Here is a 22885-nt window from a genome sequence, read left to right on the forward strand (position 1 = left end):
TTTGAATTCTGTTTTTATGACTTCTGAGGTTACTCCTGAAGTTTTTTACTTGATCCAATAAATGGTGTAGGGTTGCTGCTCCTTATGTGCCCAGCGGTGTCCGTTCCCAGGCTTCAGTTAAATGTATAGACAGAGGTGGTTCTCTACGCCCATAATCCTAGGAGAAGTGAGTGTAACAGACGCTGTGTTCTGAGCAAAAGCCGGCTAATATTGCTCAGACGTAACAGCTTTACTTGCACGATCTCCCTATATACAGCAACAATAGTTTATTTCCCCACAGTTTGGTAATAATATCCCCTGTAGAGCCATAACTGCATAATCTACTGGCACTGAATATACAGTGGGAGATCGCAATATCGCTGGAGGGGTATGGAGTAAACTTTCTGAATGTACAGACATACCTCATATGTTTGAGGGCACTTTTGTGAGTGTGTATTCGTTGTTTTATAAATTACAATAAAGTGTGACTTTTATACTACACTTAGATCGTGGATGCGCTCTGTTTTGTTTCTCTCTAGAGAACCACCTCTGTCTAATAATTTATTTGGTTCTCAATTGGATTCTATTATCTCCACTATCACTGGGGGTAAGGGAGTTTTTCTGCCCCAAGATAAGAAATCTAAGGGTAAATTCAAAGTTCCCAATCGTTTTCCTTTCGTCAGAATAAAAAACAAAAAAACACTCCTTCCCTTAAGGCCTCTGGTTCCAATTGGAGACCATCTATGAATTGGATTAAATCCAAGCCTTATAAGAAACCAAATCCAGCCCCTAAGACTGCATGAAGGTGCGGCCCTCAAACCAGTTCAACTGGTGGGGGGCAGATTCTGTCCAAATTATTTTCAGAGATTTGGGCAGATTCTGTCCACAATCAGTGGATACAGGATATTGTTTCTCAGGGGTATTGAATTGGTTTCAGAATAAGACCCCCTATGGGAAGATTCTTTCCCATGTTCCAACAAACCCTGGGCTCAGGCTCAGGCTTTTCTGAAGTGTGTTTCAGACCTAGAGCTTTCAGGGGTGATTGTTCCAGTTCCTCTACAGGAACAGGGCTTGGGTTTTTATTCAAATCTGTTCATGGTCCCAAAGAAGGAAGATTTATTCAGACCAATTTTGGATCTGAAAACTTTAAATAGTTTTGTAAAAGTCCCAACTTTCAAGATGGTGACTATAAGGACTATTCTGCCTTTTGTTCAGCAAGGTCATTTCATGTCCACAATAGACTTACAGGACGCTTATCTTCACATTCCGATTCATCCAGACCACTTTTCTAGACAAGAATTACCAATTTGTCGCTCTTCCATTTGGCCTTGCGACAGCTCCGAGAATCTTTTCAAAGGTTCTCGGTGCCCTTCTATCTGTAATCAGAAAGCAGGGTATTGTGGTGTTTCCTTATTTGAATGATATCTTGGTACTAGGTCAATCTTTTCATTTAGCAGAATCTCACACAAAACAACTTGTGTGTTTTCTTCAAAGACATGGTTGGAGGATCAATTTACAAAAGAGTTTCTTGATTCCTCAGAGAAGGGTCACCTTTTTAGGTTTCCAGATAGATTTAGTGTCCGTGACTCTTTCTATAACAGACAAGAGACGAATGAAGTTGGGTTTAGCTTGTCTAACTCTTCAGTCTCTATCATTCCCTTCAGTGGCTATGTGCATGGAAGTTTTAGGTCTCATGACTGCTGCATCGGGCGCAAGCCCCTTTGCTCGTTTTCATATGAGACCTCTTCAGCTTTGCATGTTGCACCAATGGTGCAGGGATTATACTCAGATATCACAGTTGCTATACTTAAATACCAACATTCAACACTCTCTGACTTGGTGGTTAAATCATCACCTTATTGTTCAAGAGGCCTCCTTTGTTCGTCCTTCCTGGACTGTGATCACAACAGATGCAAGTCTTTCGGGTTGGGGGTCTCTGACAGCACAAGGGTTTTGGGAACCTCAGGAGGCGAGGTTACCAATTCCTTGCTATTTTCAGAGCTCTTCAGGCCTGGCCTCTATTGTAGAGAGAACTTTACATTCAATTTCAAACAGACAATGTCACTACAGTGGCACATGTCAATCATCAAGGGGGGACTCAGTCGTTCAGCAATGAAAAAAGTATCTCTGATACTTTTTTGGACAGAATCCAACTCTTGTCAAATTTCTGCGATTCATATCCCAGGAGTAAACAATTGGGAAGTGGATTATCTCAGTCGTCAGACTTTACATCTGGGAGAATGGTCTCTCCATCCAGATGTGTTTTTTCAATTGGTACAGATGTGGGGTCCTCCAGAAATAGATCTGATGGCCTCGCGTCTGAACAAGAAGCTTCCAAGATACCTTTCCAGGTCCAAGGATCCCCAGGCGGAGATGATGGATGCTCTAGCAGTTCCTTGGTTTTACCAACCTGCTTACATTTTTCCACCTCTGGTTCTTCTTCCAAGGGTGATCACCAAGATCATAATGGAACGATTTTATGTGTTTCTGATAGCACCAGCTTGGCCTCTCAGGTTTTAGTATGCGGACCTTGTCGGGATGTCCAGTTGCCAGCCTTGGCCACTTCCTTTAAGGCCAGACCTTCTGTCTCAAGGACTGTTTTTCCATCAGGATCTCAAATCTCTAAATTTGAAGCCATTAAAATTGAACGCTTAGTGCTTAGTCATAGAGGTTTCTCTAACTCAGTTATTAGTAGGGCTGCAACTAACGATTATTTTCCAAGCTCACGCCCACAGCAATATCTCTGAAAATCTGCCTGCAACTTCCAAGGTAAATCATCTGACTGATATCTCCAATCAAGACATTGAGTGTTTTTGTTTTTTTTCCTTTTATCTGTTGGGCTAATATGGAATTGGTTTTAACCTTTATTATTGTACATTCCAATCTTCCCTCTACTCTTTTCCAAGACACATCTCCCCCTATTCCTTCACTTTTCAACAGGAAGTTTTACCTTACCACTCTTTGTTACAGCTCACACCCACAGCAATATCTCTGAAAATCTGCACACACTAGCCCTCCAAGCCCCCCTCCACCACCCACCCTGGTGTTTACCTTTAATATATAAACACCTCCTAACAGCAATTAGGTGCAGCTGTCACTAACGAACCAGGTTAGAGACAATAATTCACACTCACAACCTCTGTAATGACACTTTACCATATTCTGTTACTCTCCCAACCCTCATTTGCTCGCCACATACTTCACCCACGCTCAGTTTACTCTGCCTTATATCAGACTTATTTCCCTTACCTTTCATGTCCATTCCCTCTCCCTTAGATTGTAAGCTTGAGAGCCTTTATACCTGCAGGACACTTTGTATTTAAAGTGAACTACTACTGATTGTGCTCAAGGGCAGGGCATTCCTCTCATTTTGTATAACTCAATTATTGCACCTACAACTGTAATGAACCCCAATACTGTACTTGTTTGTGTATGTAATGCATCCCTGTAATGTTTTACTATTACTTGTATAGTGCTTTGTAATCTGCTGGCGCTTTATAAATACCTGATGATAATAATTTTCATTATCGATTAGTTGGTCGATTCTTTTTTCGATTAATCGGTTAAAAAAAAATACTTAAAGGAAAGTCTACACCAAAATGTACTGTTTAAAAAGATAGATATTCCCTTTATTACCCATTTCCCTGTTTCGCAGTTATATTAAATTATCACCCTGTTGAGTTGCTATATATATATATATATATATATATATATATATATATAATATAATATAGATATACACACTGTGTGTGTGTGTATATCTATATATATATATATATATATATATGTTCTGCAATATGTACTTCAGCGGTTAAATTAATATTTTCTTATTATAATTACAATTTACATTACAAAATAAAGGTAGAGGGTGTATGTGTGCTATATAGATAACATTGTGCTCACTCCCGTGGAGTTATTAATGAGTCAGCACTGATTGGCTAAAATGCAGGTATATTGATATAACCGTGTTAGTTATGCAAAACTGAGGAATGGGTAATAAAGGGATTGTCTATCTTTTTAAACAATAACAATTTTAGTGTAGACTGTCCCTTTCATGTGAACTTTTCAACTCCACTGGAGTGAGCACAATGTTATTTATATGACACACATGCACAAGCAGTGTAACTGAAAAACTGTCAAAATGAAGCCTTCAAGAGTTTAGAAATTAACATATGAGCCAATCTAGGTTTAGCTTTCAACAAGGAATACCAAGAGAACAAAGCAATGTTGATGATAAAAGTAAATTGGAGTTGTTTAAACTTTCATGATTCAGATAGGACATGCAATCTTAATTTTGACTTGACTGTCCCTTTAAGACTGCACTTTTACAAAAATGCATACATGAAAAAGATTTACTGCTTTCCCTCTGATTACATTCTAAGCATGTTGGCTACAAACAATGACTAGGTGGGTTGATAATATCTGTGAGTCTGTTACTTGATATGGACTCCTTGGTACTAGTCTGGCCGTATTCAGATGAAACCCTGTAGTTTGTTGTGAATACTGACGTGAGTTGTAGAATGAATATAACAAGCCCAGACTTGGTGTGCGACACTGATGAGGATCAGCCTGCATTCTGGAGAGGAAATGGCATTGATACTGGTGTACATGTAGCAAACCGGCAGAAGTGATGACCTTAATGTTACGGTATCACCCGGATAACAAGGGTTAATACCAGACGAAAGATGTCCTGAATATGGGATCAGCAACTCACAACCCAGCGAATTCCCCCCTCAAACATGAGACCAGGCTCCACATTGAAGGTTAAAACAGAATGCACTTTATTGAAGGCTATATGCCCAGTATTTATGCAGGTCTGACCCCAGATGGGGGGTTGAAAGAATATTGTACATTAGATAGAGGGAAAACGCCCTTTGACATGCCACAATAGAATTACATTACTTAAGCAGATAAGCAAGTTAAACACAAGACACAATTGAGCCCTTTCTTATCACTTGGGCGTCTGCTCTCTGGATGTGATTAAACAATGTGAATGTTTATCACTAAACTTAATTACAGTACACAATAGCTGAGGCTAGCAGCAACCTTGTCTTTAGAAAATAGCTTCTTAAAGCTGAACAAAGTTAACTCTTTCAGTACTGACAGAAGGGTCTGTCACATAGCTCCCTCCTAGTGGAACACTCCGACAGACCCGGCTTGACCCTTTGGCGGGTCAACCTGGGGATGACCGGACTAGGGTGGTAGGCATGTCAGTTTGCCGGGACTATCCATCTGTATTCCCGTTATGAGAGAGAATCCCTGTCCGTATAAATAAGGGTTCAACTTCTTCAGTGCCCAGACTAGGGCTAAACAGTCCTTCAAAATATCATCGGCTTCTTTACGTGGTTTTTGTACCTGCTCTTTATAGGTATCCATAAGTCCTTCATACTGACGTAGGGTGCCCTTGAGTTGCTGCACCTCACTATGAGCCAGCGCCAGCTTCTCCAGTGTCGCTAAGTATGTCTTTAATGTTTCATGTTCCACTCTCAAGCTGGTGTTTTCTGCAGTCTGTCGGTGCAGTTTGTCTAGCAGAGATTCCCGTTCTAAACGTGCTTTTTCCTCTGCGCTCCTCTTCTCTTTCATCAGCGCATTGTAACGGGACTTCCACGTATCAATAGCGGATAGAGATTTACTGAGCTCAGCGTCCTGGGGCTTAGCAGCAGGAGGGTCAGTCTCTGCTGCATGGATCTGGGCACGGGTAGTCACAGGGTTAACATCAGCGGGACCCATAGGAGCGTAGGCAGAAACAAGGGGGGCCAAGTTATTTCCAAGGAGAACATCAGCTGGTAAGTCCTTCATGACCCCCACATTCACAGGTCTAGCGCCCACTCCCCAATCCAAATGCACCCTGGCAACAGGTAGGCGGAACACAGCGCCCCCTGCTACCCTCACAGTCACAGTGTCTCCAGTGTGCTGTTTCTCAGACACCAAGTTCTTTTGAAGCAAGGTCGTGGTAGCACCAGTATCCCGTAGACCACTGACCTCCTTCCCATTCACTTTAACCAGTTGCCGGTTATTCCGGCGGGCAGCTTGCACAAGGTCTGCTTCATGTAGGATGCCCCAGCATTCTTCCACCTCTACGCAGTGGGCCGCAGGCTGAGGGTTACGTGGGATTCCGCCGGCAGGTCTTCTCCAGGACTGTGCTTGGTTCGCTGCATTTAGGGGACACTCTGGTCTTTTGTGCCCCAGTTGCTTACATCCAAAGCACCGAATAGGCTGTGAGTAGCCCCGTGAATTGAACCGGGCTCTCTGAGGATAGTTCGTGGCTGGAGGCCGTGTGGTAGAGCGGTGCGCCGGGGGTTGGTAACTGGTATCTGCTGGGGTGACTGTGGGTCTGTACTCCACTCTGGCAGGGGGCTTAGTGGTAGCAGTGTCCAGTTTGCAGGCATCTGTATACTCATCTGCCAGGCGAGCAGCTTCATGCAGGGTGGAGGGTGTACGGTCCTGAACCCACTCTCTAACTCCTGCTGATAACTTGTCAAAGCAATGTTCCAACAGGAATAGCTGCAGCACCTCTTCCCCAGATACGGCTTGGCATCCCGCCATCCAGTAAGATGCTGTGCGGTGCACCTTACATGCCCACTCAACGTAGGAATCACCGGCTAATTTAACAGTGTCTCTGAACCGCCTCCGGTATGCCTCCGGTGTAACCGCATACCTGGAGAGCAGAGCCTCTTTTACAGTATTATAATCCCCGACTTCCTCATCTGGAATGGCCCAAAAAGCCTCACTGGCCCGGCCGGATAATTTCCTGGATAATATCATGACCCAGTCCTCTGCGGGTACCTGGTGTAGTGCACATTGCCTCTCAAAATCCGCAAGGTACCCATCAATCTCTCCTTCTGTTTCCAGGAAGTTTTTAAAAGCTGCAAAATTTACTTTCCTCTTTTCCACTGGGGTTGCTGTGACTTGGGCTGCTGCAGCGCCGCTTTGGCGAAGTAGGTTGGCCTCCACAGCTGCTATGACCCGGTCGATAATTTCCGCAGATGGGTTGGGGCCATAATGTGCCAGTCTTATTTTGACAGCCCGGTCAAAGCTTGCTTCTTCGGGGGTTCTGTCTGATATGCTGAGCCCATTGGTTCCTACGGTCCCTGGTACTCTTTCCATCTTGGTCAGTATTGTAATAATCCCCCTCTTCCTGAGGTTACTGGCTTGTGTAGTTGCTCTTCTGGGCGATAAGGATCATCCCGTCGCTTGCCACCAATTGTTACGGTATCACCCGGATAACAAGGGTTAATACCAGACGAAAGATGTCTTGAATATGGAATCAGCAACTCACAACCCAGCGAATTCCCCCCTCAAACATGAGACCAGGCTCCACATTGAAGGTTAAAACAGAATGCACTTTATTGAAGGCTATATGCCCAGTATTTATGCAGGTCTGACCCCAGATGGGGGGTTGAAAGAATATTGTACATTAGATAGAGGGAAAACACCCTTTGACATGCCACAATAGAATTACATTACTTAAGCAGATAAGCAAGTTAAACACAAGACACAATTGAGCCCTTTCTTATCACTTGGGCTTCTGCTCTCTGGATGTGATTAAACAATGTGAATGTTTATCACTAAACTTAATTACAGTACACAATAGCTGAGGCTAGCAGCAACCTTGTCTTTAGAAAATAGCTTCTTAAAGCTGAACAAAGTTAACTCTTTCAGTACTGACAGAAGGGTCTGTCACACTTAATATCCCAAACCTTGTATCCTTACTGTCAGCCTGTTTTTACAAACAAAATGGCTCTTCACAAAACCAGCAATTTGCCTTTATAGTGTAGGCTCTTGTCCTGCCCTCCAGCATTACACTGTGTTAACCTCTGTAGAAAAGTTGCTTCTATAAATGCTCTGAAATTTTACCCAGCCTTACAAGGCACACTCCGTACCTAACTTGTACTCAATGTGGCAAAGAGAGTTTGTGCTAACTGAATCTCTCTGCTCTGTGTGAGACAGTGCCAGGAATGCTCCACGCTAAGGGGAGAGGTGCTCTGGTCAGCTTTAAAACTTTCCTATAAAAGCCGCTGCCGCAACACATACCAGTGCACGCTGTGGGAGGAGAGAAGTGGCGCTGTTGGGCAAAAACAGTCTGCATGCGTGCTGTGGGAGAGGGGAGGTGCAAGATGTCGCAGCAGCGCCGTACCGGCTCATAAAACAACTAATCGATAACCAACTAATCAATTAGTAGTTTCAGCCCTAGTTATTAGCACTACAATACAGGCTCGTAAGTCTGTTTCAAGAAACATTTATTATCGAGTTAGGAAGACTTATATTTCATGGTGTTCTCATAAATTCTCCTGGCATTCTTTTAGAATTCCTAGAATTTTACAGTTTCTTCAGGATGGTTTGGATAAAGGTTTTGTCTGCAAATACTTTGAAAGGACAAATCTCTGCTCTTTCTGTCTTATTTCATAGAAAGATTGCTAAGCTTCCTGATATTCACTGTTTTGGTCAGACTTTGATTCGTATCAAACCTTTTATTAAATCAATTTCTCCTCCTTGGAGTCTCAATTTGGTTTTGAAGATTTTAGACTCCTCCTTTTGAGCCTATGCATTCCCTAGACATTAAATTACTTTCTTGGAAAGTGTTTTTTCTTTGGCTATCTCTTCTGCTAGAAGAGTTTCTGAATTGTCTGCTCTCTCTTGTGAGTCTCCTTATCTGACTTTCCATCAAAATAAAGCTGTTTTGCGGACTTCATTTAAATTTTAGCCTAAGGTTGTGAATTCTAACTATATCAATAGGGAAATTGTTGTTCCTTCTTTGGTGTCCTAATCCTAAGAATACTCTTGAAAGATCTTTACATTCTTTAGATGTGGTAAGAGCTTTGAAATATGTTGAGGCTACTAAAGATTTCAGAAAGACTTCTAGTCTATTATTTTTTCTGGTTCCAGAAAAGGTCAGAAAGCCTCTGCTATTTCTCTTGTATCTTGGTTGAGACTTGATTCACAAAGCTTATTTGGAGGTGGGGCTGTCTCCGCCTTAGAGAATTACTGCTCATTCTACTAGATCAGTTGTCACATTGTGGGCTTTCAAGAATGAAGCTTCAGCTGATCAAATTTACAAAGCAGCAACTTGGTCTTCTTTGCATACTTTTACTACATTTTACCATTTTGATGTGTTTGCTTCTTCGGAAGCAGCGTTTGGTAGAAAGGTTCTTCAGGCAGTTGTCTGTTTGATTCTAATGCCTTTTTTCTTTCATGTAATTAGCAAGAGTCCATGAGCTAGTGACGTATGGGATATACATTCCTACCAGGAGGGGCAAAGTCTCCCAAACCTCAAAACGCCTATAAATACACCCCTCACCACACCCACAAATCAGTTTTACAAACTTTGCCTCCTGTGGAGGTGGTGAAGTAAGTTTGTGCTAGATTCTACGTTGATATGCGCTCTGCAACAGGTTGGAGCCCGGTTTTTCTCTCAGCGTGCAGTGAATGTCAGAGGGATGTGAAGAGAGTATTGCCTATTTGAATTCAATGATCTCCTTCTACGGGGTCTATTTCATAGGTTCTCTGTTATCGGTCGTAGAGATTCATCTCTTACCTCCCTTTTCAGATCGACGATATACTCTTATATATATATATACCATTACCTCTACTGATTCTCGTTTCAGTACTGGTTTGGCTTTCTACTACATGTAGATGAGTGTCCTGGGGTAAGTAAGTCTTATTTTCTGTGACACTCTAAGCTATGGTTGGGCACTTTTTTATAAAGTTCTAAATATATGTGTTTAAACATTTATTTGCCTTGATTCAGGATGTTCAACGTTCCTTATTTCAGACAGTCAGTTTCATATTTGGGATAATACATATGAATAAATCATTTTTCTTACCTTAAAATTTGACTTTTTTTCCTGTGGGCTGTTAGGCTCGCGGGGGCTGAAAATGCTTCATTTTATTGCGTCATTCTTGGCGCGGACTTTCTTGGCGCAAAAAATTTCTTGTCATTTCCGGCGTCATACATGTCGCCGGAAGTTGCGTCATTTTTTTGACGTTTTTTGCTCCAAAAAATGTCGGCGTTACCGGATGTGGCGCCATTTTTTGCGCCAAAAGCATTTAGGCGCCATATAATGTGGGCAGCTTTTTTGGCGCTAAAAAATGTGAGCGTCATTGTTGTCTCCACAATATTTAAGTCTCATTATTTATTGCTTCTGGTTGCTAGAAGCTTGTTCATTGTCATTTTTTCCCATTCCTGAAACTGTCATTTAAGGAATTTGATCATTTTTGCTTTATATGTTGTTTTTTCTATTACATATTGCAAGATGTCTCAGATTGTCCCTGAATCAGAAGCCACTTCTGGATAAACGCTTAACTGAGTTTCAGTTCTACCAAAGCTAAGTTCATTTATTTTAAATGTTATAAATGTTTATCTTTAGCTATGGTTTGTAATAAGTTATTATGATATACTTTTACATGCAGAATCCATTAGTATTTATGCTTTATATATTTCCATTCTTACATCTTATGTACAAGAAATATTTAGAAGATTTATAAGAAATATTTTTCTGATTCTATTTTAAAGGCTTTGTCTGACTTCATGCCTTCTAATAAAAAATTTTAGGTCTTTTTCACTTCTTTTTTAATTATTGAAGTTTCAAATGACCAACAACATACTGATTTATCCTTCTCTGATGATGTTTTTTCTCTTTCAGAAATTTTCTTCATCAGATATTGACACTAACAAATCTACTTTTTTATTATTTTTCTATTATTAAAGTACATTTGTTCTTTGTTGAAAAGGTGTTGATTATTTTGGATATTAAGGTAACTAGTTCTTTAAGACTAGCTGACACTATTTCTGCCTATTTATTTCTTCTGTGTTTTCAGAGGTTTTTTTTCCAATTACCCATTCTAGGGAATGGAATAGGCTGAGAATTTTCTTTTATTCCTTCTTCGAAGGTTTTAAACTATATTCTTTGCCAGCAGTTAAATTCAATTTGGAGGGTTCTCCAATTTATTGGGGCTATCTCTACCTCTACTAATTATGCTACTGTTTATTTAGCAAAATAGTATTTATTTTCCTTTAGATAGTTGTATCTTATTTATGGAAAATTATTTAGTTGCAGGTACTTTTCTTGGTCCTGTGATTTATTTGGATATTGCAATTGCTTCATTTTTTCTGTTTACTTTAAGATCAAGTATCAGATTATGATTTATTTTAGCATTGTTAAGGGACAACATTTACTAGACTAGGTGCTGTTGCATTTGTCTTGTTGTTTTGCATTTATTGATTATGCAAGTCCACTGTATTGACTGGTCCTTTAAACTGGACTATCATGCTAATAATTTCATTTGTGTCTTCATTTTATTGAATATTTTCGCAAATGAGGGTTAATCTATGTCTTTAGCTATTTTAGCTAGAAGAATTTTGTGATTTAAAAAAAAAAAAAAAAAAATCCATATTTCTTTTGTTCTAAGATAATCAATTATTTGTTTTATAATTGGATTCAATTCTTAACTGTTACTCTGGGCTTCAAGATTGAGTTCTAAGACTAAAACTTTAAGCTTATACTAGTTTGGTTGTTCTTATTAAGGAACAAATTTCTGAGTTCTTTCCCAACTAACATGTTTATAATTGGGGTTCGAAATCAGCTCCCTATTGCGATGTACGTGCCGTATTCCAGCTTGGCTGGTAAGGGGCAGGTTAAGACTTCTTTGAAATTTATTTGGTTCTATTTTGTCCAAATTTCTTTGATTTTATTCCAGTAAGGCTAACACTTTCTTTAAGTGTGTTTCTGTCCTATATATTTTGGGTACTGTTGAAGCATTGCTGGGCTCCCATGGGGTTCAAGCGCTGCTCAGACCTGGAATCTTCTGGGGTATTTCTTCCAGTTCCTTTTTTAGGAACCGGGTTTGGAGTTTTATTCAAACTATTTTGCCTTTTTATGGTCATTGATAGCATTATTTGTTTTCATTAGATACAATAAATGCATATTTTCATTTTTCTGCTTTCATTCAGATTATTTTCTGAGGATGCGGAATCTCATATGATTCACTTACTATTTAGGACATAGTTAGAGGATCTTTTTTTTCCGAAAGCTCTTGATTCCTCACACAAGGGTCACCTTTTTTTAGGTTTCCAGATAGTTTGTGTCACTGTCTTTGTCTCTATCAGACAAGGGATAATTCTATTGGGTTCCGTCTGTCGGTACCTTTAGTCTCTATTATTTCCTTCAGTTGCTATATATGCACAGAAGTTTTAGGTCTTATGGCCACAGCATTGCATTCAATTCCCTTTGCTCATTTTCACTAGAAAGAACCTTTTCAGTCTTTTATGAGTGTTGTTTCTTTTAGAACATGGTTGGAGGATCAATTTACCAAAAAGTTTGTTGATTCCTCAGACAAGGGTAACCTTTTTAGGTTTCCTGATAGATTCAGTGTCCTTGACTCTGTCTCTGACAGACAAGAGACGTCTGAAATTGGTTTCAGCTTGTCGAAACCTTCAGTCTCAATCTTTCCCTTCGGTAGCCTTATGCATGGAAATTCTAGGTCTTATGACTGCTGCATTGGACGCGGTCCCCTTTGCTCATTTTCACATGCGACCTCTTCAGCTCTGTATGCTGAACCAGTGGTGCAGGGATTATACAAAGATATCTCAATTAATATCTTTAAAACCGATTGTACGACACTCTCTGACGTGGTGGACAGACCACCATCGTTTAGTTCAGGGGACTTCTTTTTGTTCTTCCAACCTGGACTGTGATTTCAACAGATGCAAGTCTAACAGGTTGGGGAGCTGTTTTGGGGTCTCTGACAGCACAAGGGGTTTGGGAATCTCAGGAGGTGAGATTACCAATAAATATTTTGGAACTCCGTGCAATTTTCAGAGCTCTTCAGTCATGGCCTCTTCTAAAGAGAGAGTCGTTCATTTGTTTTCAGACGGACAATGTCACAACTGTGGCATATGTCAATCATCAAGGAGGGACTCACAGTCCTCTGGCTATGAAAGAAGTATCTCGAATTCTGGTATGGGCGGAATCCAGCTCCTGTCTAATTTCTGCGGTTCATATCCCAGGTATAGACAATTGGGAAGTGGATTATCTCAGTCGCCAAACGTTACATCCGGGCGAATGGTCTCTTCACCCAGAGGTATTTCTTCAGATTGTTCAAACGTGGGGACTTCCAGAAATAGATCTGATGGCTTCTCATCTAAACAAGAAGCTTCCCAGGTATCTGTCCAGATCCAGGGATCCTCAGGTGGAGGCAGTGGATGTATTGTCACTTCCTTGGAAGTATCATCCTGCCTATATCTTTCCGCCTCTAGTTCTTCTTCCAAGAATAATTTCCAAAGATTCTAAGGAGTGCTCGTTTGTTCTGCTGGTGGCTCCAGCATGGCCTCACAGGTTTTGGTATGCGGATCTTGTCCGGATGGCCACTTGCCAATCGTGGACTCTTCCGTTAAGACCAGACCTTCTATCACAAGGTCCTTTTTTCCATCAGGATCTCAAATCCTTAAATTTGAAGGTATGGAGATTGATCGCTTGATTCTCAGTCATAGAGGTTTCTCTGACTCTCTGATTAATACTATGTTACAGGCTCGTAAATCTGTATCTAGGAAGATATATTATCGAGTCTGGAAGATTTACATTTCTTGGTGTTTTTCTCATCATTTTTCTTGGCATTCTTTTAGAATTCCTAGAATTTTACAGTTTCTTCAGGATGGTTTGGATAAAGGTTTGTCTGCAAGTTCCTTGAAAGGACAAATCTCTGCTCTTTCTGTTCTTTTTCACAGAAAGATTGCTAGTCTTCCTGATATTCATTGTTTTGTACAAGCTTTGGTTCGTATAAAACCTGTTAAGTCAATTTCTCCTCCTTGGAGTTTGAATTTGGTTCTGGGGGCTCTTCAAGCTCCTCCGTTTGAACCCATGCATTCGCTGGACATTAAATTACTTTCTTGGAAAGTTTTGTTTCTTTTGGCCATCTCTTCTGCTAGAAGAGTTTCTGATTTATCTGCTCTTTCTTGTGAGTCTCCTTTTCTGATTTTTCATCAGGATAAGGCGGTGTTGCGAACTTCTTTTAATTTTTACCTAAGGTTGTGAATTCTAACAACATTAGTAGAGAAATTGTGGTTCCTTCATTGTGTCCTAATCCTAAGAATTCTAAGGAAAGATCGTTGCATTCTTTGGATGTAGTTAGAGCTTTGAAATATTATGTTGAAGCTACTAAAAATTTCCGAAAGACTTCTAGTCTATTTGTTATCTTTTCCGGTTCTAGGAAAGGTCAGAAGGCCTCTGCCATTTCTTTGGCGTCTTGGTTAAAGTCTTTGATTCATCATGCTTATGTCGAGTCGGGTAAAACTCTGCCTCAAAGGATTACAGCTCATTCTACTAGGTCAGTTTCTACTTCCTGGGCGTTTAGGAATGAAGCTTCGGTTGATCAGATTTGCAAAGCAGCAACTTGGTCTTCTTTGCATACTTTTACTAAATTCTACCATTTTGATGTGTTTTCTTCTTCTGAAGCAGTTTTTGGTAGAAAAGTACTTCAGGCAGCTGTTTCAGTTTGATTCTTCTGCTTATAATTTCAGTTTTTTTTTTTTTTTTAATTATAAGATTTAAACTTTATTTTGGGTGTGGATTATATTCAGCGGAATTGGCTGTCTTTATTTTATCCCTCCCTCTCTAGTGACTCTTGCGTGGAAGATCCACATCTTGGGTATTCATTATCCCATACGTCACTAGCTCATGGACTCTTGCTAATTACATGAAAGAAAACATAATTTATGTAAGAACTTACCTGATAAATTCATTTCTTTCATATTAGCAAGAGTCCATGAGGCCCACCCTTTTTTGTGGTGGTTATGATTTTTTTGTATAAAGCACAATTATTCCAATTCCTTAATTTTTATGCTTTCGCACTTTTGTCTTATCACCCCACTTCTTGGCTATGCGTTAAACTGATTTGTGGGTGTGGTGAGGGGTGTATTTATAGGCGTTTTGAGGTTTGGGAGACTTTGCCCCTCCTAGTAGGAATGTATATCCCATACGTCACTAGCTCATGGACTCTTGCTAATATGAAAGAAATGAATTTATCAGTTAAGTTCTTACATAAATTATGTTTTTTATTTAAAGGGCCATTATACACTCATTTTTTCTTTGCATAAATGTTTTGTAGATGATCTATATATAAAGCCCATCAAGTTTTTTTTTTTTTTTTTTTTTAATGTATAATTTTGCTTATTTTTAAAGAACATTGCTCTGATTTTCAGACTCCTAACCAAGCTCCAAAGTTTTATGTGAATACTGTCAGCTACCTTCTCCAGCTTGCTCCTGTTTGTGTAAAGGCTCTTTTCATATGCAAAAGAAGGGGGAGGGGGGAGTGTCTTATTTCCCACTTGCAGTGGGCTTTCCAACTGCCTTTTCAATAGAGCTAAACTGAAAGCTTCTAAGTACGTTTTTAAACCATTTTATACTGGATTTTTATATCAGTATCTGTGCATCTTATTCTTTATAGTAGTGTCTATTACATGCAGTTATATGAAAATGAGTGTATACTGTCCCTTTAAGTTTTTGGAATTTTTAAAGAAAACTTCATTATTATTTTTTTTTATTGAATTTCTCAGCGTTTTTTGCTGTTATTTTATCCCTCCCTCTCTAATGACTCGTGGATTCCATATCTTGGGTATTATATCCTATACGTCACTAGCTCATGGACTCTTGCCACTTACATGAAAGAAAACATAATTTATGTAAGAACTTACCTGATAAATTTATTTCTTTCATAGTGGCAAGAGTCCTATTTTTGGTGGTTATGTTTTTTTGTATAAAGCACTTTATTTTTTCCAGTTCCTCTTTTTGTATGACTTTTCCTCCTTCTTTTACACCTCACTTCTTGGATAAATTTTAAACTAAGGTATGAGTGAGGTGGGAGGTGTATTTATAGGCATTTTGAGGTTTGTAAACTTTGCCCCCTACTGGCAGAAATGTATATCCCATACGCCACTAGCTCATGGACTCTTGCCATTATGAAAGAAATTAATTTATCAGGTAAGTTCTTACATAAATTATGTTGTTTGCAACAATCAGAATATAGAAAATATCTAACCTTTTTCAGTAATAGTACACACTGTCTTTTTGAAGAGGTGGTACTTCTAGCAACCATGTGCAAAGGGAAGCTCCTCCTTTTGCTTTCCTGTAGAGACCACAGCCCCTTGTGGGGCTGTGACAAGAAGTAATGGGCCATGCACAAATGAAGTTGAAAAAAAGAAGGTAAAATCCTTTAAAAATTATAATACATATATTGCGATTATTTCTATAAAGTATAACCCACTGCTTAGTGCTTTTTTATTACAGCAATCAAAGCATTTACTTTCTAATTCTTTTTGTAATCCCCTGGTAACCTTTTGCATGAAGATAATTGATCTCATGCTGATAACCAGTCTGGCCTCATGTAAGCAGCGTGCTGTAGGAGCACTTAAGCACTGATACTGTGGCCTAATGTAAGCAGCGTGCTGTGGGAGCACTTAAGCACTGATACTGTGGCCTAATGTAAGCAGCGTGCTGTGTGAGCACTTAAGCACTGATACTGTGGCCTAATGTAAGCAGCGTGCTGTGGGAGCACTTAAGCACTGATACTGTGGCCTCATGCAAGCAGCGTGCTGTGGGAGCACTTCAGCAGCACTGTTACTGTGGCCTCATGCAAGCAGCGTGCTGTGGGAGCACTTCAGCAGCACTGTTACTGTGGCCTTATGTAAGCAGCGTGCTGTGGGAGCACTTAAGCAGCACTGTTACTGTGGCCTCATGTAAGTAGCATGCTGTGGGAGCACTTAAGCAGCACTGATACTGTGGCCTCATGTAAGCAGTGTGCTGTGGGAGCACTTAAGCAGCACTGATACTGTGGCCTCATGTAATCAGCGTGCTGTGGGAGCACTTAAGCAGCACTGTTACTGTGGCCTCATGTAAGCAGCGTGCTGTGGGAGCACTTCAGCAGCACTGATACCGTGGCCAAATGTAAGCAGCGTGTTGTGGAAGCACGTAAGCAGCAGTGATACTGTGGCCTGTGGGAGCACGTAAGCAGCACTGATACTGTGGCCTAATGTAAGCAGCGTGCTGTGGGAGCACTTAAGCACTGATACTGTGGCCTCATGCAAGCAGCGTGCTGTGGGAGCACTTCAGCAGCACTGTTACTGTGGCCTCATGCAAGCAGCGTGCTGTGGGAGCACTTCAGCAGCACTGTTACTGTGGCCTTATGTAAGCAGCGTGCTGTGGGAGCACTTAAGCAGCACTGTTACTGTGGCCTCATGTAAGTAGCATGCTGTGGGAGCACTTAAGCAGCACTGATACTGTGGCCTCATGTAAGCAGTGTGCTGTGGGAGCACTTAAGCAGCACTGATACTGTGGCCTCATGTAATCAGCGTGCTGTGGGAGCACTTAAGCAGCACTGTTACTGTGGCCTCATGTAAGCAGCGTGCTGTGGGAGCACTTAAGCAGCACTGATACTGTGGCCTCATGTAATCAGCGTGCTGTGGGAGTACTTAAGCAGCACTGTTACTGTGGCCTCATGTAAGCAGCGTGCTGTGGGAGCACTTAAGCAGCACTGTTACTGTGGCCTCATGTAAGCAGCGTGCTGTGGGAGCACTTCAGCAGCACTGATACCGTGGCCAAATGTAAGCAGCGTGTTGTGGAAGCACGTAAGCAGCAGTGATACTGTGGCCTGTGGGAGCACGTAAGCAGCACTGATACTGTGGCCTCATGTAAGCAGCGTGCTGTGGAAGAACGTAAGCAGCACTGATACTGTGACCACATGTAAGCAGCATGCTGTGGGAGCACTTCAGCAGCACTGTTACTGTGTCCTCATGTAAGCAGCGTGCTGTGGGAGCACTTAAGCAGCACTGACACTGTGGCCTCATGTAAGCAGCGTGCTGTGGCCTCATCTAAGCAGCGTGCTGTGGGAGCACTTAAGCAGCACTGATACTGTGGCCTCATGTAAGCAGCGTGCTGTAGTAGCATTTAAGCAGCACTGATACTGTGGCCTCATGTAAGCAGCGTGCTATGGGAGCATTTAAGCAGCACTGATACTGGGGCCTCATGTAAGCAGCGTGCTGTGGGAGCACTTAAGCAGCACTGATACTGTAGCCTCATGTAAGCAGCGTGCTGTAGGAGCATTTAAGGAGCACTGATACTGGGGCCTCATGTAAGCAGTGTGCTGTGGGAGCACTTAAGCAGCACTGACACTGTAGCCTCATGTAAGCAGCGTGCTGTAGGAGCATTTAAGCAGCACTGATACTGTGGCCTCATGTAAGCAGCGTGCTGTGGGAGCATTTAAGCAGCACTGATACTGGGGCCTCATGTAAGCAGCGTGCTGTGGCAGCATTTAAGCAGCACTGATACTGTGGCCTCATGTAAGCGGTGTGCTGTGGCCTCATGTAAGCAGCACTGATACTGTGGCCTCATGTAAGCAGTGTGCAGTGGGAGCACTTTAGCAGCACTGTTACTGTGGCCAAATGTAAGCAGCGTGCTGTGGGAGCACTTCAGCAACACTGACACTGTGGCCTCATGTAAGCAGCGTGCTGTGGGAGCATTTAAGCAGCACTGATACTGTGGCCAAATGTAAGCAGCGTGCTGTGGGAGCACTTCAGCAACACTGACACTGTGGCCTCATGTAAGCAGCGTGCTGTGGGAGCATTTAAGCAGCACTGATACTGTGGCCAAATGTAAGCAGCGTGCTGTGGGAGCACTTCAGCAGCACTGATACTGTGGCCTCATGTAAGCAGCATGCTGTGGGAGCACTTAAACAGCACTGATACTGCAGCCTCATGTAAGCAGCGTGCTATGGGAGCACTTTAGCAGTACTGATACTGGGTCTCATGTAAGCAGCATGCTATGGGAGCAATTTAGCAGCACTGATACTGGGGCCTCATGTAAGCAGCATGCTATGGGAGCACTTTAGCAGTACTGATACTGGGTCTCATGTAAGCAGCATGCTATGGGAGCAATTTAGCAGTACTGATACTGGGGCCTCATGTAAGCAGTGTGCTATGGGAGCACTTAAGCAGCACTGTTACTGTGGCCTCATGTAAGCAGCGTGCTGTGGGAGCACTTAAGCAGCACTGTTACTGTGGCCTCATGTAAGCAGCGTGCTGTGGGAGCACTTAAGCAGCACTGTTACTGTGGCCTCATGTAAGCAGCGTGCTGTGGGAGCACTTCAGCAGCACTGTTACTGTGGCCTCATGTAAGCAGTGTGCTATGGGAGCACTTTAGCAGTACTGATACTGGGGCCTCATGTAAGCAGCGTGCTGTGGGAGCACTTTAGCAGTACTGATACTGGGGCCTCATGTAAGCAGCGTGCTGTGGGAGCACTTCAGCAGCACTGTTACTGTGGCCTCATGTAAGCAGCATGCTGTGGGAGCACTTCAGCAGTACTGTTACTGTGGCCTCATGTAAGCAGCGTGCTGTGGGAGCACTTCAGCAGCACTGTTACTGTGGCCTCATGTAAGCAGCGTGCTGTGGGAGCACTTAAGCACTGATATTGTGGCCTAATGTAAGCAGCGTGCTGTGGGAGCACTTAAGCACTGATACTGTGGCCTAATGTAAGCAGTGTGCTGTGAGAGCACTTAACCAGCACTGTTACTGTGGCCTCATGTAAGCAGTGTGCTATGGGAGCACTTCAGCAGCACTGATACTGGGGCCTCATGTAAGCAGCGTGCTGTGGGAGCACTTTAGCAGCACTGATACTGGGGCCTCATGTAAGCAGCGTGCTGTGTGAGCACTTCAGCAGCACTGTTACTGTGGCCTCATGTAAGCAGCGTGTTGTGGGAGCACTTCAGCAGCACTGTTACTGTGGCCTCATGTAAGCAGCGTGCTGTGGGAGCACTTCAGCAGCACTGATACTGTGGCCTCATGTAAGCAGCGTGCTGTGGGAGCACTTCAGCAGCACTGTTACTGTGGCCTCATGTAAGCAGCGTGCTGTGGGAGCATTTAAGCAGCACTGATACTGTGGCCAAATGTAAGCAGCGTGCTGTGGGAGTACTTCAGCAACACTGACACTGTGGCCTCATGTAAGCAGCGTGCTGTGGGAGCATTTAAGCAGCACTGATACTGTGGCCAAATGTAAGCAGCGTGCTGTGGGAGCACTTTAGCAGCACTGATACTGTGGCCTCATGTAAGCAGCGTGTTGTGGCAGCATTTAAGCAGCACTGATACTGTGGCCTCATGTAAGCGGTGTGCTGTGGCCTCATGTAAGCAGCACTGATACTGTGGCCTCATGTAAGCAGTGTGCAGTGGGAGCACTTTAGCAGCACTGTTACTGTGGCCAAATGTAAGCAGCGTGCTGTGGGAGCACTTCAGCAACACTGATACTGTGGCCTCATGTAAGCAGCGTGCTGTGGGAGCATTTAAGCAGCACTGATACTGTGGCCAAATGTAAGCAGCGTGCTGTGGGAGCACTTCAGCAGCACTTATACTGTGGCCTCATGTAAGCAGCGTGCTGTGGGAGCACTTCAGCAGCACTGATACTGTGGCCTCATGTAAGCAGCGTGCTGTGGGAGCACTTCAGCAGCACTGATACTGGGGCCTCATGTAAGCAGCATGCTATGGGAGCACTTTAGCAGTACTGATACTGGGTCTCATGTAAGCAGCATGCTATGTGAGCAATTTAGCAGCACTGATACTGGGGCCTCATGTAAGCAGTGTGCTATGGGAGCACTTAAGCAGCACTGTTACTGTGGCCTCATGTAAGCAGCGTGCTGTGGGAGCACTTAAGCAGCACTGGTACTGTGGCCTCATGTAAGCAGCGTGCTGTGGGAGCACTTCAGCAGCACTGTTACTGTGGCCTCATGTAAGCAGCGTACTGTGGCCTCATATAAGCAGTTTGCTATGGGAGCACTTTAGCAGTACTGATACTGGGGCCTCATGTAAGCAGCGTGCTATGGGAGCACTTTAGCAGTACTGATACTGTGGCCTCATGTAAGCAGCATGCTGTGGGAGCACTTCAGCAGCACTGTTACTGTGGCCTAATTTAAGCAGCGTGCTGTGGGAGCACTTAAGCAGCACTGGTACTGTGGCCTCATGTAAGCAGCGTGCTGTGGGAGCACTTCAGCAGCACTGTTACTGTGGCCTCATGTAAGCAGCGTGCTGTGGGAGCACTTCAGCAGCACTGATACTGGGTCCTCATGTAAGCAGTGTGCTATGGGAGCACTTAACCAGCACTGTTACTGTGGCCTCATGTAAGCAGTGTGCTATGGGAGCACTTCAGCAGCACTGATACTGGGGCCTCATGTAAGCAGCATGCTGTGGGAGCACTTTAGCAGCACTGATACTGGGGCCTCATGTAAGCAGCGTGTTGTGGGAGCACTTCAGCAGCACTGTTACTGTGGCCTCATGTAAGCAGCGTGCTGTGGGAGCACTTCAGCAGCACTGATACTGTGGCCTCATGTAAGCAGCGTGCTGTGGGAGCACTTCAGCAGCACTGTTACTGTGGCCTCATGTAAGCAGCGTGTTGTGGGAGCACTTCAGCAGCACTGATACTGTGGCCTCATGTAAGCAGCGTGCTGTGGGAGCACTTCAGCAGCACTGTTACTGTGGCCTCATGTAAGCAGCGTGCTGTGGGAGCACTTCAGCAGCACTGATACTGTGGCCTCATGTAAGCAGCATGCTGTGGGAGCACTTAAGCAGCACTGATACTGGGGCCTCATGTAAGCAGCGTGCTGTGGGAGCACTTAAGCAGCACTGATACTGTGGCCTCATGTAAGCAGTGTGCTATGGGAGCACTTCAGCAGCACTGATACTGGGGCCTCATGTAAGCAGCGTACTGTGGGAGCACTTTAGCAGCACTGATACTGGGGCCTCATGTAAGCAGCGTGCTGTGGGAGCACTTCAGCAGCACTGTTACTGTGGCCTCATGTAAGCAGCGTGCTGTGGGAGCACTTAAGCAGCACTGATACTGTGGCCTCATGTAAGCAGCTTGCTGTGGGAGCACTTAAGCAGCACTGATACTGTGGCCTCATGTAAGCAGTGTGCTATGGGAGCACTTCAGCAGCACTGATACTGGGGCCTCATGTAAGCAGCGTACTGTGGGAGCACTTTAGCAGCACTGATACTGGGGCCTCATGTAAGCAGTGTGCTATGGGAGCACTTCAGCAGCACTGTTACTGTGGCCTCATGTAAGCAGTGTGCTATGGGAGCACTTCAGCAGCACTGATACTGTGGCCTCATGTAATCAGCGTACTGTGGGAGCACTTTAGCAGCACTGATACTGTGGCCTCATGTAAGCGGTGTGTTGTGGGAGCACTTAAGCAGCACTGATACTGTGGCCTCATGTAAGCAGCTTGCTGTGGGAGCACTTAAGCAGCACTGATACTGTGGCCTCATGTAAGCGGTGTGTTGTGGGAGCACTTCAGCAGCACTGACACTGTGGCCTCATGTAAGCAGCGTACTGTGGGAGCACTTCAGCAGCACTGACACTGGCCTCATGTAAGCAGCGTGCTGTGGCCTCATCTAAGCAGCGTGCTGTGGGAGCACTTAAGCAGCACTGATACTGTTGCCTGTCTGTGAGGAGTTATCTGAGCACTGTCATAGTATGAGTTATGTGATGTCACTGGCATCTAGAGAGCTGAGGGGATGGATGAATGAATAGTTTTCCAGAACATAACTTTGTGTTTGGTATATAAAGTCTATTACATGTGGAAGGGATGTCTAGTCTTTACTTTTGAAAAGGCTAAATTAAAAAAAACAACAACTAGGCCCCAGCCAAATTGCAGGAAAAACTCACCTAGAGTGTTGACCAGGCAGATGCCGCACATGTCTAGGGTAAGCAGCTTGTGGTACACAGGCGCACCACCTTGATGGTTCATAAAAAGATGGTACACCACGCTGCCCAGCTGCGGACTAACACACGCTAGGTAATGAACAATACCCAACCATGGCACCGAAAGCTGAAGCCATGAAATATGTAGGGGCAGCAAGAAGAGGAAGCCAAGCAG

General features: G+C 43.3%; 1 protein-coding gene across 1 annotated transcript in view; it reads right to left on the bottom strand.

The window, feature by feature from the left end:
• The window catches only part of PAQR4 (progestin and adipoQ receptor family member 4), a 157045-nt gene that overhangs the window by 14997 nt on the left and 119163 nt on the right, over positions 1-22885 (bottom strand). Inside the window, exon 2 of the mRNA XM_053694812.1 lies at positions 22675-22885. This exon is cut by the window's right edge and continues 8 nt beyond it. Within this exon, the coding sequence (XP_053550787.1) occupies positions 22675-22885 (211 nt within the window). The remainder of the gene's footprint in view (positions 1-22674) is intronic.

This window comes from Bombina bombina, chromosome 11 (genome assembly GCF_027579735.1).
Source record: "Bombina bombina isolate aBomBom1 chromosome 11, aBomBom1.pri, whole genome shotgun sequence".
Classification (NCBI taxonomy): Eukaryota; Metazoa; Chordata; class Amphibia; order Anura; family Bombinatoridae; genus Bombina; species Bombina bombina.